We start from the raw sequence: 13,698 nt of genomic DNA on the forward strand, positions 1-13,698 counted from the left end.
CATGAATATTTCTATACATTTTTGTATATTCCTTAGCCTTAAGTATTGCATGTTACTTATTACTTGCTGATGTTTTTTTTTTACTCTTGCCTCTGTATTACTGCAAATTTTCCCATTGTGGGACTAATAAAGGAATTCTTATCTTATCTTATCTTATTGAATTTTGCTGCAACACTGTTTACCCCTGAAACTCCGAACGTGTTTTGTGGACTCAAAAACCTCACCCACCCCTCCATAGGCAAAGCGATCAGTAGATAATGAGTGAACTTTCATTTGTTGGTGAACTATCCCTTTAAACCTCCTCCTCTGTTCAGGGATGGTTTTTCCTCTTTGATGTAGATGGCTTCCTTCACTCCTCTTGTGGTTGGTTCAGCCATATTTCTGACTCAATATGATTCAGTTTCTTTCCCCTCATGTCAGATGGTTTGAGGTTGTAGTAATATAAAAAGTGTCAGTGACTGTGGTCTGTTTTCATGTGTTTAAAGGTTAAATATTCATCATCCGTCTGCATCTCAGCTCAGGCCAGCAAATTACTGTCCAGGCCACAAACACACTCATACTGATCACTTCAGTGCTTGACCAGCAGATGGCAGTGTATGACTGTGGCTGCTGAGCAGATCTGGAAACATCCTGCAGCTCAGCCCAAAGACACTATAAAGTACAGGAGATATCATAAGAATCTAATAGTCCACTGATGATATTCAAAAAGATGATGATGATTCTTATTTTTAATATTATTATTATTGCACATCTGCCCCATGGATTCATCTTTATTTTTTTTAGTTTACGTTTATTTTTTTAATAAATAAACAATAAGAAAGATGACAAGAGGAAAAAGTACTGTGACAGTTTTAATTTGGTGTTTAAATAATAGCAGTGCATCATGTTCGGTGGAGGGCAGTGATTAGAAGACTCTGTCATCTCAGGTACATAATGGCTCTGTGTATACTATCATTATAAAAAGGGAAATGGCCTCTTGTGTAATAATTGTTACACAACAACAGTATTATTTAGAACCAGATTGGCTGTATTTACAAGCAACTTCTTAGAGCAACAGTTTCAAACTGTTGAGTCCATTGAGTCAAATCTTCCTCACAGTCCTTTTTTATAATGCAAATCCTTATGGGACAGGAAGTAAGAGGTCAGAGCTCACGTACACAACAACCCACTGTTTCTGGCAAACAGTCAGGATTCACAGACACTATTAACCAAGAACACAACCTTGAACTTCAGCTGCTCTAATATTATACTGAGGACATTGTTTTTATAGGTATCTTTTACAATATATATATTCTGCATTAAAAAAACAATGCTCCATTAGTGCAGTGTAAAGCTTCTCTACTGAGGGTGGTTGCTTTATTTTTTGTCAAACAAAATTTTCCATTCACACACTTCGGACATCACAATTGTTGTGCAAGTCTGCTGACGTATGGAGCGCGATTAAAGTCCATTCTACTCTGATTTGGGACGTTTAGCAGGGGTCAGTAGCTCAAGCCTCTTCCAACCAGGACTGGTAAATGTTTAATGTTTCTACCTGTACTCTTTATAAAAAATGCTTTGATGTGCTTATTTTCACTGGTAGATTTCCACTAGGTATTGTAAAAATGACCAGCATTTTTTAAAATAAAAGCATAAATAAAAAGAATATAAGTTAAAATAGAAATATAAATTAAGATAACATTAATAATTTATAAAAATCTGTATAAAGTAATTCAAATAAATAAAATCAAAATCAAATGAAAACAAAACAATCAAATCAATAAATCAGTAAAAAAAAATCTATGAAATGAATACAATTTGTGTTCATGTAGTTCAATTATCAGTCATAAAAAAATAAAATCACTTCTTAAGGTGTAATAAAGTTAAACTTTTATTGCAAACCGAACATGGTCACTTAAATTTTGAACAATTTTACAATTTACAGTACATTTAACATGGATTGTTACATATATATATATTTAAGCATACCTTTAGTCGTCTTTTGTTCAATATACATTAAAACTAGTACACAGAACTCCAAATATACAAACAAACTTAAATACCATCAAACTGCATTACAGCAATATTAACATGGAATGTTCAGTTTCAATGTTCGCCGGCCTGTCTGCATGCCGCCATTACATTGTTGTGAGGTGGATGGAAGACTACGTGAGGGGGACACAGTTGGCAAGCAGAACTACGCAAACACGTTTCTCTCTTTCTCACCTAGCAGCAGTGCTCTCTCGCTCTTTATCAGCATTATCCTCGTTGTTTCTATGTGCAAACTAAGACATGAAACGTCCGTCGAGTTCCTACGTCTCACGCGTTTAAAAAGACAGAACGGGTGCGGGTGAAATTTTAGTGCTACGTCGTCGTTCCTCTCCGGTGACGTTATAAGGTTGGACACTGACAAAACCTGTAAAGATGTGAGTTCTGATGGTGAGAAGAAAAATAAAGGCACCTCTGAGAAAATAAAATGTCCCCCTCTGTAACATTCAGCTGAAAACAGCTCCCTTTTTCTATCACCCAGACAGGAGATTAGAAGAAACTAAAGCACCAAAATGAATGTCATCTCCGAGCTACGCGTTCAGACTCAACAGGAGACGTCCCTGCGGGGGTGGGTAGGACAGAATCTAAAATCGGAGAAGATGTCTTCGCTACATAGATGAAGATGGTATTCATTTTCAGAGCTGGTGCAGTGCAGCCCAGCTTTTAAGAAAAGAGGGTGGTGTGTGCTTGTCAGTTGTGACTTCAGGGTTGAGGGGGGGGGGGCTTTTAAGCTGCCTGAGCTATGTGCAAAGGACCTCCACTATCAGATTAAAGACGGGCAATCGAAAGGCTGGAGAGGGATGTTGGTTTGTGTCCGAGGCAGAAGGAGGAAGAATTTGTGCGTCGGTAAATCGTGGTAAAAATGGAGGATTACAACCCCGGTGAGTCATTTGAGCTACAGGGATCCTCTCCTAGCAAGTCATCTCAAAATGCATTCAAGAGTTGGAGAGATTATGGCAAGAACACATGTATACATTTCATTTTGTAGATGCAGAGCTGTTGCAGGGGTTGGTTTAAAAACATCCATCACCATGACGTTGAGGAAAAGTCGGGTGGGGTCAAGATGCAGGTCCGCGGACGCAGTTCATGCCCGGTAAATCTAAAACTGGTGTCCTTTTGATTGTCTTGTGTTTAAATCCTATAGGTAGGAGTCCATAGAGGGGGCGTAGGAGAAGCCCACGAAGGCCTCCGCCGCCTCTTTGATGCTGGCCGTGACGAGTGCGCTGTCCGGGGAGCAGCCGATGGAGCTGGGCACCGGCTCGTCTGTGAACTCGGGGTCAAAGTGCCGCAAGTCGTTGGGCCCTGTCTGTGGAGAGGAAGGCGAGATGGGACACATGTCAAATAACAAGACATCACTGTTTTAATTCACAACATGGATGCTCCAAATACTGAGGGCTGCGACAAGAAAAGGTTATTCTACTGTAGAAAACCATAAATCTGCCGTCATCAGCACAAAAAAAGGAACGTACCACGTTGGGGTTGAAGGGAGGGGTGATCTTCTTGGCATTGAGTTCATCCCAGCTGATGGGAGAGAAGAATATGTGGTTCTTGATTTCAATCTGGAAAAGACAAATCAGAAAACGATTAAATGATGAGTTTCAACAGGGTAAACAAGTGAATAAAGCGCATAGATTCACACACATAACCGCATAACACTTACAAAGTCTTCTGTGCAGCCCAGCCTCTTGGTGCGGTCCTTCTGCAGCAGGCCCTCCAGCAAGTGTCTGGCCGCGTTGGAAATGTTGGGTTTCAGCTGCAGCGGCTTGTTCAGGATGTTGTCGTACATCTCTGCTGTGTTGCGGCTGTAGAACGGCGGCTGAGGAGGGACAAGAGGAAGTGATTGTCATCAATCAAACAACAAAGACAGAGGAATCCACGTGACGATCACTGATTGTATCTCTATTTGGACTTCTGTGCATTTTGTTCTTCCACGTGCTACATGCCTTTGTCCATGTGTTCATCCGTCACACAGTGATGTAATTGACTATTCATGCGTGTCGGTGCACGTGCGTCTGTGTTATTTGGATGTTTTAACTAAGAGATAAAAACTCGCATGCATGGCTAAACCTGGAATGAATCTAGGTTTTTCCGCAGTTTACAATATCATGCATTTGTAGTATTCATTACAGGATTCAAAGATTTTAATTCTTTCAAATGCACAGAAATGCAAGATAAAACATGCATGGAGCCTCGTGAAATTTGGGGAAGAATAAACTGAGGGTGACGTGTAACTTTATATAAAATGATGTAGCGAAACCTTGAATGTTACTCACCAGGCCATAGAGCATCTCGTAGAGAACAGCTCCTAAACACCACCAGTCCACCGTCCTGTCGTATGGCTGCTTGTGAAGCACCTCAGGAGCTAAATACTGCGGATCAGGAAAAGACAGGGGGACGTGGTAAGAGCTACTGAATCTTACAGAGTGACGTCAAAACACAGAAACCACAGGAGGTCAGCAAAGCCGGAGATCTCATCCTCACCTCTGGCGTACCGCAGAAGGTCGACGTGGTCCCGTTGGGCTCGATGTTCTCCTTGCACAGGCCGAAATCTGTGAGGATGATGTGTCCCTGGGAGTCCAGCAGGATGTTCTCCGGCTTCAGGTCCCTGTAGACGATGTTGAGCGAGTGGAGGTAGCCCAGGGCGCTGGCGATCTCCGCAGAGTAGAACCTGGCTCTGGGCTCCAGGAAGCAGCGCTCTCTCTGTAGATGGTAGAACAACTGCAGGGAAGAGAAACATAACAGGAGAGCAGAGGTTATTCCTGAGTGTGCCATTTGTCTTACATTTATCTACAGGGGCTCTGTGATGACAGAGGCAGAAAGAAATAGGAAATTAGTACAAGAAAGACCAACAATAAAAGACGAGATAGAGAGACACAGAGGAAACCGGATGGGAGGAAAATAAAGAGGCAGGAAGGCAGCGGCTTAAAGAGTTTGACAAGGGAAGACAGATGAAATGATGGGCCAAAGGTGGAGTGGGAGACGAGTGGGATGGAGAGAAACAGAGGGGAAGAAAAGAGAAAGGGAAGGAGGGTAAATGCGTCCTGTTTCCTGACGAGGCCCCATATTTAATCAGCGCTGTCTCTGCTCGTGCAACAATCACAGGAAATTAGCGCGATTAGAGTCAGTGGGTCTGAAAGCCGCTGCTAAATTTGGCCCCCTGAGTTTCTCCCTCTGTCCCAGCCCCACCGCATGATTTCCTGAGAGCTGCTTCCTTTAGTGAAAGAACGATAGAAGAAGAAAAAAAGAGAACAGAGCGGCCTCCTGCTTAGAGCTTGTCATGACAGGAAATCCCCTCTGTCTGTCTCTGCCTCATCGTTATGTCTGATGATGCTGCATGTGTCTCCCCTTCTTCTTTCACCCATCTTAAGGATCCCCCCCCCCCTTCCTCAGTATCCCTTCAGCTCTTTCATCTCTGCTTCCTATTTCTTTTCTGACTCACCTCTCCTCCATTGATGTAGTCCAGGATGAAGTAGAGTTTGTCCGCTGTTTGGAAAGAGTAGTGCAGTCCCACCAAGAACGGGTGCTTGACATTCTTCAGCAGCACATTCCTCTCTGACATGATGTGTTTTTCCTGCGGAGCACAAAGAGCAGAGGGTGAGACATGTCGATGAGGCCACAGCTCACGTGGTGTGAGCGCGTTCGAGTCTGTGTTTCTAGAGCGAATCCCTGCACGCGAGTTCCATTTACCTCCTTCTTCTTGAGGATGGCCTGCTTCTGTAAGACTTTGACGGCGTAGAACTGGTCGTCCGTGCGGTGGCGCGCCAGCAGGACCTTGCCGAAGCTGCCCTTGCCGATCACCTTGAGGAAGTGGAAGTCGCTGGGTTTGGCTGAGGGGTTGGAGGACGGACCGAGGTTGATCTGTTGGGATGGACTGGGCTGCGAGAGGGGAGGAGGACGAGGGCGAGGATGTCAGGAACCACAAAAATAACATTTGTGCATCTCTGCAAATGTCAAAGTGTAAACAAAGGAAGAAGCACACAATTCTTCTGTTTGATAGAAATATACTTACAGGGGGAGAGGGGTTTGTGTTCATGAGCTCAGCATCCTGAGGAGGACTCAAGTTCAGAATAGACTGAACCTCCGGGCTGAAAAACAAGGAGTTCAAACTTAGTTCATCTAACAATAAAGCACCAAATCAGTTTTTCTCAAATATGAAGTTGCTCATCTGTGAGTCACATTAAGCCACAAAGTTTCTCAAGAGGTGCAGTAACTGGTATTGCAGCTTTTGTTCCTGTCCTCCAGTGAACGCGGAACAATAACACGAGTCAGACTGTACTCACTGCTTGCAGGCGTAGGAGTTCGTGGCGAGCCTCTGAATGAAGTCGTTCAGACCCATCCTCCTCTGTTTCATGAAAGCTGCGATGCAAAAGAGAAAAACAAGAGAGGAAAATATTGAGTTTTTTTTTTTTTAAATAATAAGTTGATCGTCCATCTGTGAGGAATCAGATTAAAATATCCGGTTGTGCTTCCATACCGATGACTAAAGTCACGAGCCCTCTGCATTTGGAGTAAGTCAACACAGGCTTCTCAGTTTCTGTCTGGATCGTCATGATGTGATGAGTTGTTCTCACCAAGAGCCAAAATATAACTCTTTTTGCTTTTGGCTCTTGTTTTATAACAAGCCAGGAAGGGGGAGGAGAGGCGGAGCTGCCCAACCCCCATACACGCCCACAACCCTCTTTGTGGGCGTGATCCTATGCAAACATTTAGATCCGGTAAATAGACCAGGGTAGGATGATCGATCTGGTTCTCCACCAATTAGAGGCCGTTGCGCCCCCTGCGCGTCACAGCCTCAAAACCTCAAACCGTGGTTGCATCAAAAACACAGGAGAAATTTGTGGGAGGGGAAATTTGTTTCTGTACAAACACTGGCATAAAGGATACCGTGTACTATTTGCACATATGTTTGCGCAATGCCATGGCAACCTTGCTTAACATGCCATGAGTCCCACACACACACTCACAGAGAGAAAATGGCACCAAGAAAATCAACACAAAGGAAGACAAATACATATGGGCCAGGGACATCCAGCTGTGTCCAGTATTCTATGTAACATATTGAATGGCGTCCCTTAAAGATCCAGTGGTTCAGAATAAACTGCAGATTGTGCACATGAGGAGAAAATGCTCCTTAAATTGTGTTGTCTAAATCAGTGATCGTTATTGTGGCCCTGTGTCCACACTCCCTGCCCAAACCCCCCCTGGTGTCTGCAGGTTACACTCCTGTACAAATAACCTGAGAGCCTCCCACGACTGGGCCTATCAGCTCCACTGTTTGGCTTCGTCTAAATTAAATCGCTCGCGAGTGACGCACGTTGCGGAGCTTTACAAAAGACGAGAGGGGAGAGCCTGAGCCGAGGGGAGGCCAGATGCCAAGAAAAGCCGCGCCGGTATAGTGGAAAAGTACAGACTGGAGAGAAAGTCCTGCGAGTGCACCAGGCTCGAGTTTAAAAAAAAAAAAAATAGAAGAAGAGAAGAGCTCAGATCCACAATGTGTTTGAACCCAGCTCTAAACCTCTCAGAGCAGCCAAGAAAACCCTTGAATGTGAGGATTGAGAGATCTTGTGGGAAAACGCCGCTCTGCGCTGCGCTTTTGGACGCTGGCACACACACACACACACACACACACACACACACACGCGCGCGCACACGCACACGGAGGAGCAGACGGGCTCCGCAGGGCACGGTTATGTAAGGCACCTGGTTTTATCAACACCCCTCAGTGGAATGAGAGAAGCCTGCGTGAGGCGATACCACCTTTGAACGCCAAATCCGCTGAGACGGAGCATTCATGACCGTGCATGCGTAAAAAGGAAGGAGCAAGGCGCAGGAAAATCCCCAAATTGAGTGATTGGGGGGTGGGGGGGAAATCACTTACTGGAATTGCCACAATGTGAAAATGGAAGCAAACAGTAGTGGACTTCACTTTGGAGGATTGCTGTGCTGCACAATACAAACTGTATTTCACAAAAGAGCGTGCGTAAAATAAAAATAAAAGAAACCTTAATCTTTATTCCCTATCCTAACCCCACAGCAGATTAGGTTTCCATGAGAAACAAACAGACCTATCGGTTCTGAAGGAGTTCTCATGTTGCCAAAAAGCAAAAGAGAGTGGTCACAGTTTTCCTGGGCACTTTTAACAGACCCCCCCACCCACCCACCATAGATAAATCCAGGTCACAGGAGCATAAGGGTGAATGGGGCGCCCCTTGAAGAGGCGCCACAGAAAGTGGGCTAGGAGCTATAGCTTCACACTTACTTTATGGAAGTTTAATTATACATTTAGTAATAGTAAGTTACTGCAGAAGTTTATAAATATGGGTTATTATCTGCCTACAGTGTTCTCAGAGGATTAACAACACTTCTCATCCATCCCTTTCAGATCAACATGCAGTCTACTTACAAGTCAAAGCGGTGGTTCTGTCTTTCATAAGGATGCTGTATGTCCCAACAAGCAAGAGGGGCTGTAGGTTCCTCGGCAGGGAAGTAATCGAACTACACTGCACTTCTTCTTCTTCTTCTTGGGGAGTTTCATCAAACTGATTTTTTTTTTTCCACTGCCTTCCTCTCAGGGCGGAGACGTCCCGCCTCTATTTCCTTCCACTCTCTCCACGGTTGGATGAGTGTTTTTTTCCCAGGGCGGGGGATAATGCTGCCTTCAAATCCTCCACATGAGCTCATGCTTTAGAGATCAGCCCCTGAAAACACTGCAGTAGACTTATACTTAATTTCAAATGAACAGATAACTGATTTATTTAGTTTTTCTTGTAGCTTCCTCCCAGTGCAAAGACATGGAACTGGTGGATTTTTTTAGCCAAATATTAGTTTTATGTGAAGCTGGTGAAACAAGGGGTTGGTTTTCACTGTTCGCACATAATACCAATAAATGCATCATCATTTTGGATAAACAGCTCCTCATTCATCTGTTTTTCACTAGAAACACCACTTCTCTTTAACTGTGATGTTACGCTGTAATATCACAGTTAAAGAGAAGTGGTAACTTCTGTCTTTTGTCTTTTCTGTGCAATGAGAATGGATACAAACGTCATTTACTCCAGAGTCACTTAACTCTGCAGTAGACACAGGTGATGGAAACATGACATGAATGTGAACACTTCTTCTTCTTCTTTGCTGATTCTGCAGCATTTCTGCCGTAATGTTATGACATGCATTGAACATCTGGGCTTTGGTGCGTAAAGCCATTACGCCATTAAGTTTGCAACAATAATCTTTTCTTCATATCCTGCAAAATGCAACACTGTTGGTTTCCCACATGTTGGTTTTCCCACAGAGTTGGAAACACAGAGTTTACCTTAATTCAAAGTTGGCAGCAGCCAAGAAGTTAGGGCCTGTGAATTATCCCTGGAATTTCTCTCCCAACTATTCTGTGCATGAGCAGACCGTACACCCAGGTATTTTCTCAAAATCCTGTTTGGCAGACTTTATATTTGTTTTTGTCTTAGTCTCATTTTATATTGTATTTTTAAATGTTTTATAAACTGTTTTATCACGTTTTATATCTAAAGCTTAATTTTGTGGGTCTTTATTCTCCTGTTATGTTTTTATTATTAGATTGGAAGCACTAGGTTTATAGATGAATGAACTGAACCATTGAACCTTCCAGGTTTTTATGACAGACAGTACTGTTGTTATGAAACAGCCTCCGCTGTAACAGATTCTTTTTAAATCCTTCATTTACTCTGGGAACATTCATAGAGAGCAGTGCTCTCATTTTTAGGAATGCCTTGATCACACTCACACAGTTGCTCCCATTCAACCCTGGGAGCTGCCCAGTGCGACCACAGTTTGATCCAATGGCCACCGAGCAGGATGAGCGGGAGGGTCCCTCAAAGATGGTAAAAAGGGTCAAGTGCTTATTCTTTAATCTCATCAACTAGATTTATCCTGACAGTCTGGGTTCCAATCGGCAAGTTCAAAGGTGAGCACAGGCTAGTGTGTGATTTATAGCATCTGTGCGACAGCTAGCCTCTGTGTAATCGTTCTCAGAATGTGATAATGCAGAGCCAAAGACAAGCAGAGATTAAGGCTCATCCACGTGTGTGAGAGAGAGAGTGTGTATTCTTAACCTCCTGACCCCAGGACTCTCTCAGAGAAAACTCTCTGTGAGGCTGAATGTATGACTTTTCAATTTTTAAATACAGCATCCTTTCCCCCCCACTATTGTCTCTTGTACTCCCTTGATGTACATTGAAAAAAGAAAATTGTTGGAGCAGCTTTAAAAAAAATCTTCTTTTCGTCACACACAAATGAATTTAGTTTGTCAAACATAAAGGTTACAAGTTCAACTAACACAATTGCAAACTTTTAATTTGAAAAAAACGTAACTTGTGCATGACTGATTTAAGTTGGTCCGACAATTTTTGACTCAGATTTATCATCGATCTGACCCACACAACCATATGATGCACACACACTATCTACGGATACACACATGCAGAGCTGGAGGCGAAAGGGAGACAGAACACACACTCATTCACTCACACACACACACACACTGCTTTATATAACAGAGCGAAAAGGAACATCAGGTATTTCCCAAACTCCCTAAAGGTCTGAGCGCTGCAGTGACATCCTCCAGCAAGCATTTGTTATCTACAACATCCGACCACTGACTCTACAGTGGCAGCCTGGGTGTGACACAAACCGACATCTCTTGTCAGCACTTGAAAGCATCATGAGCCATAACAAGCGAAAACCTTGTCCATGGCATATTGCTTACCCAAAAGAGAGCAGTTAGACGTGGGGTCGTGAATCTGTAGCAATGGCGATGAAGAAGATGTTACGTTACCTCTGCAGGGATGTAAGCAGCGCTCTGCCTGCATCTGTGGTCATAACCCAGAGTTGAATGAAATGAGAGAGGGGTGCTGAGAGATGATCAGAGGAGAGGAAGAAAGAGAGAGAGAGAGAGAGAGAGAGAGAGAGAGAGAGAGAGAGAGAGAGAGAGAGAGAGAGAGAGAGAGAGACACTAACAAAAGCTTCACTCAGTGTTTTTCCTCTCTGGCCCCATTTCCCTTCTGGATTTAGAGGCTGCTCGAGGCTCGGACCACGAACAAGAGGAGGCTCCACAATACTCAATCTGTCTGTGTGTGTGTGTGTGTGAGAGAGAGAGAGACATTACATTTCATACGTTATGTAACCTCCTAGTGGCACTGCCATCATTGCCAAAGACAGCACTGACTCATACACACACACATGCACTCCAGGGGCCATTTCACTATTCCATAAAAGTACAGGAGGGGGTTCACTGCACGATCAGAGGGGTAGGATTGCAGAATATTAGAGTTGTAGTATAAACACATACAAACAAACACAAACACACTCCCTCAGCCCCCTCTCAGTGTACCCACACATACACAAGGACCTACACATGCCCATTTCCACGCTGTCTCCGGCAGATGATATCCATCCATTAGGTCCGTCCAGGTCTGCCGTTCCGCTATGTTTTAGTGTCCATTCTCTGTGCCGGCGGTGATGCGCGTGTTTGCGGCTAAAGTTGATCTGGTGATGAATGTGAATGAGCCTCTGTAAGTGAGGAGCCAAATGACGCCGTTACATAAAGGCCTCGGCTATTCAGAGAGGACAGCCGGCCTTTTATTTATCAGTGTGGCCTGCTTGGCGAGCGAGGCTATGCCTAAAAGTGACACACTTATGGAGATGTTGTGAGAAAAAGACAAATTGCTTTCTGAAATCCAATCATCTTCTCTACGGCAGCCAGAATGGGAAACTTACAGGTATACCGTGTTGTCGACCTGAAGTAAGTAAGTGCACTGTTCATAAGACCTTCATCTGATGTGGCAGCAGGAAGGAGCAGATGCAGACAGAATAAGCATGTACAACAAGGATATCATGCAAATATAAGGACTTAATTACATGCACATAAGGTGAATTAGATTGCCATTTGTTTAGAAGTCGAGAAGAAGTCGGTGTTGTGAAACCAGTTGTGGCTTGTTCCCTATTACGTAGATGAGGTTCTGGTCTTGTTTGCCCAAAATAACAAAATGGTGCCAGGTGACAAGATCTCTGATTCTTATCCCTATACATCTACCTCTGTACACAACTGGGCAAACTAAAATTGTGCATTGTGTGCAAGAACAGCAGCCTTCTTTGACATCTCAATATGCTGGCAAGTTTGCAAAACTCCCTGCAGCCTGTGTCGAGAGGATTCAGGACATGACAACTAAACAAAGGAACCAAACAAGTTTAATAAGCCGTTTAATGAGGAACCAGCTGATGTGTCCGACAACCAGCGACATGAAATCATTGAGCTGCGAAACGACCACAAACTCAGAGCTGAGCACAACAACCTCCCTCTGTTCAATAAACTGTACAACCACAAAGTACTGAAGTTTGCATCTGATCCTCATCTTCATCATCATCATCATCATCATCATCATCATCATCATCATCATCATCATCATCATCATCATCATCATCATCACTACCATCTGACTTCTTCTGACTTCGAATGGCCCTCCAAGGATTTTATGATGTTAAAATAATATTTTTTGTCTCTGTCATTTTCTCATGAATGAATTCTGAATTTCTGATCGTCCAGTGAAACACCACAGGTTTAGTGAATTTAGGATTTAGGGGTTTTGAAGATGAAGAATGACAAGCAACAGATGAATGAATGAACTTTATATGCATAACACATACAGCTTCACAAACACAATGCTGCTGCAGATCATGGTCAACAGAGTCAAGTAAATATCTGAATAAATCTGTCTGTTTTTCCCTCCGAGGTCTGACAGAAAACTTTCAAGAATATCATTGTGAGAAATGTGTTTGTTTAATTGTGTAAAAAATGTTGATCTCAAAAACCTTTGCTCAGGAAAATCAGATGCAAGATGGAGTGGTAATTACTGGGAGAGGAGAGCTCTAAGTTCTGTGTTGCAGTTGTGGTCTGGAAAGGGTTAAAGGGAAATGTCAGATCCCGGGGAGGAATTGCTAATGAGGAGTGTATTTAAAGACATTGTATGAAAAGTGGTGTTGAAAAGGTCAGCTGGGATCCGGTCAGGAGAGCAGGAGGAGGGTTTCATTCTGGATTATGTCAAAGAGGACGAGGGGTGGCCAGTGTTTCCTGTTAAATGTTTAGCCTCACATTCTTACGTTTCTCTTTAAAGAACAAAGCAAATTGTTTGCTTTTACTGGAAGAGACTTGGGCTAGTGGACGTCTGTATTGAAGGTTCAAATGCTATTTTATGTGTTTTATTTATTAAGTATTAAGTAGTAGTTATTTTGGGTTTATTTCTCTGTCACAATGTTTACATTTGATCCGGTCAAATTCCTGTGGTCATCACCTACGTTGGCTGCATCTACTTGACACTGATTGGTTTGTAGACGGCGTGTGTCTGTCGCGGGCGTGTTGCCAATCTGCCTGGTGGTCGTCGTTCTGTTTGAATGCAGAAAACGAATGAACCCGTTCATTATGCTAATTTCATTGCTACTGTGATGTTACAACCAGCATCACCAACTTCAGACACGGTACTTTTGAATGCACCAGATGAACGTCCTCATGGTTCCAACGTTACATCTGCAGAGGTAAAGACTACAAGAAACCCTGCGAGCCGACAGAACTCAGTTTCTGGAGAGACCACTAAGGCTTCTGCTTCCTTTTCTTCTTCTATTGTTCAATGCTGTCTCAACTTC

At 43.4% G+C, this 13,698-nt stretch overlaps 1 protein-coding gene across 9 annotated transcripts in view; it reads right to left on the reverse strand.

The window, feature by feature from the left end:
• Positions 1 to 1,852: 1,852 nt before the first annotated feature.
• Positions 1,853 to 13,698, reverse strand: part of sgk1 (serum/glucocorticoid regulated kinase 1) — a 37,525-nt gene continuing 25,679 nt past the window's right edge. For 3 of the 9 annotated variants that reach the window (XM_034579225.1, XM_034579226.1, XM_034579224.1), the window contains 9 exons: positions 6,309 to 6,384; positions 6,038 to 6,113; positions 5,716 to 5,904; positions 5,468 to 5,599; positions 4,510 to 4,746; positions 4,302 to 4,397; positions 3,689 to 3,844; positions 3,498 to 3,587; positions 1,853 to 3,334 (listed from right to left, as the gene is read on the reverse strand). In XM_034579225.1, coding sequence (XP_034435116.1) covers positions 3,167 to 3,334; positions 3,498 to 3,587; positions 3,689 to 3,844; positions 4,302 to 4,397; positions 4,510 to 4,746; positions 5,468 to 5,599; positions 5,716 to 5,904; positions 6,038 to 6,113; positions 6,309 to 6,384 — 1,220 coding nt within the window. In that variant the 3' untranslated portion in view covers positions 1,853 to 3,166. Of the gene's footprint in view, positions 3,335 to 3,497; positions 3,588 to 3,688; positions 3,845 to 3,871; positions 4,168 to 4,234; positions 4,398 to 4,509; positions 4,747 to 5,467; positions 5,600 to 5,715; positions 5,905 to 6,037; positions 6,114 to 6,308; positions 6,385 to 6,502; positions 7,591 to 8,431; positions 8,618 to 10,768; positions 10,892 to 13,698 lie in introns of those variants that run through there. The other 6 variants (XM_034579230.1, XM_034579232.1, XM_034579231.1 and 3 more) reach the window with 6 other exon arrangements.

Source organism: Hippoglossus hippoglossus, chromosome 24 (assembly GCF_009819705.1).
Source record: "Hippoglossus hippoglossus isolate fHipHip1 chromosome 24, fHipHip1.pri, whole genome shotgun sequence".
In the NCBI taxonomy this organism is placed as follows: domain Eukaryota; kingdom Metazoa; phylum Chordata; class Actinopteri; order Pleuronectiformes; family Pleuronectidae; genus Hippoglossus; species Hippoglossus hippoglossus.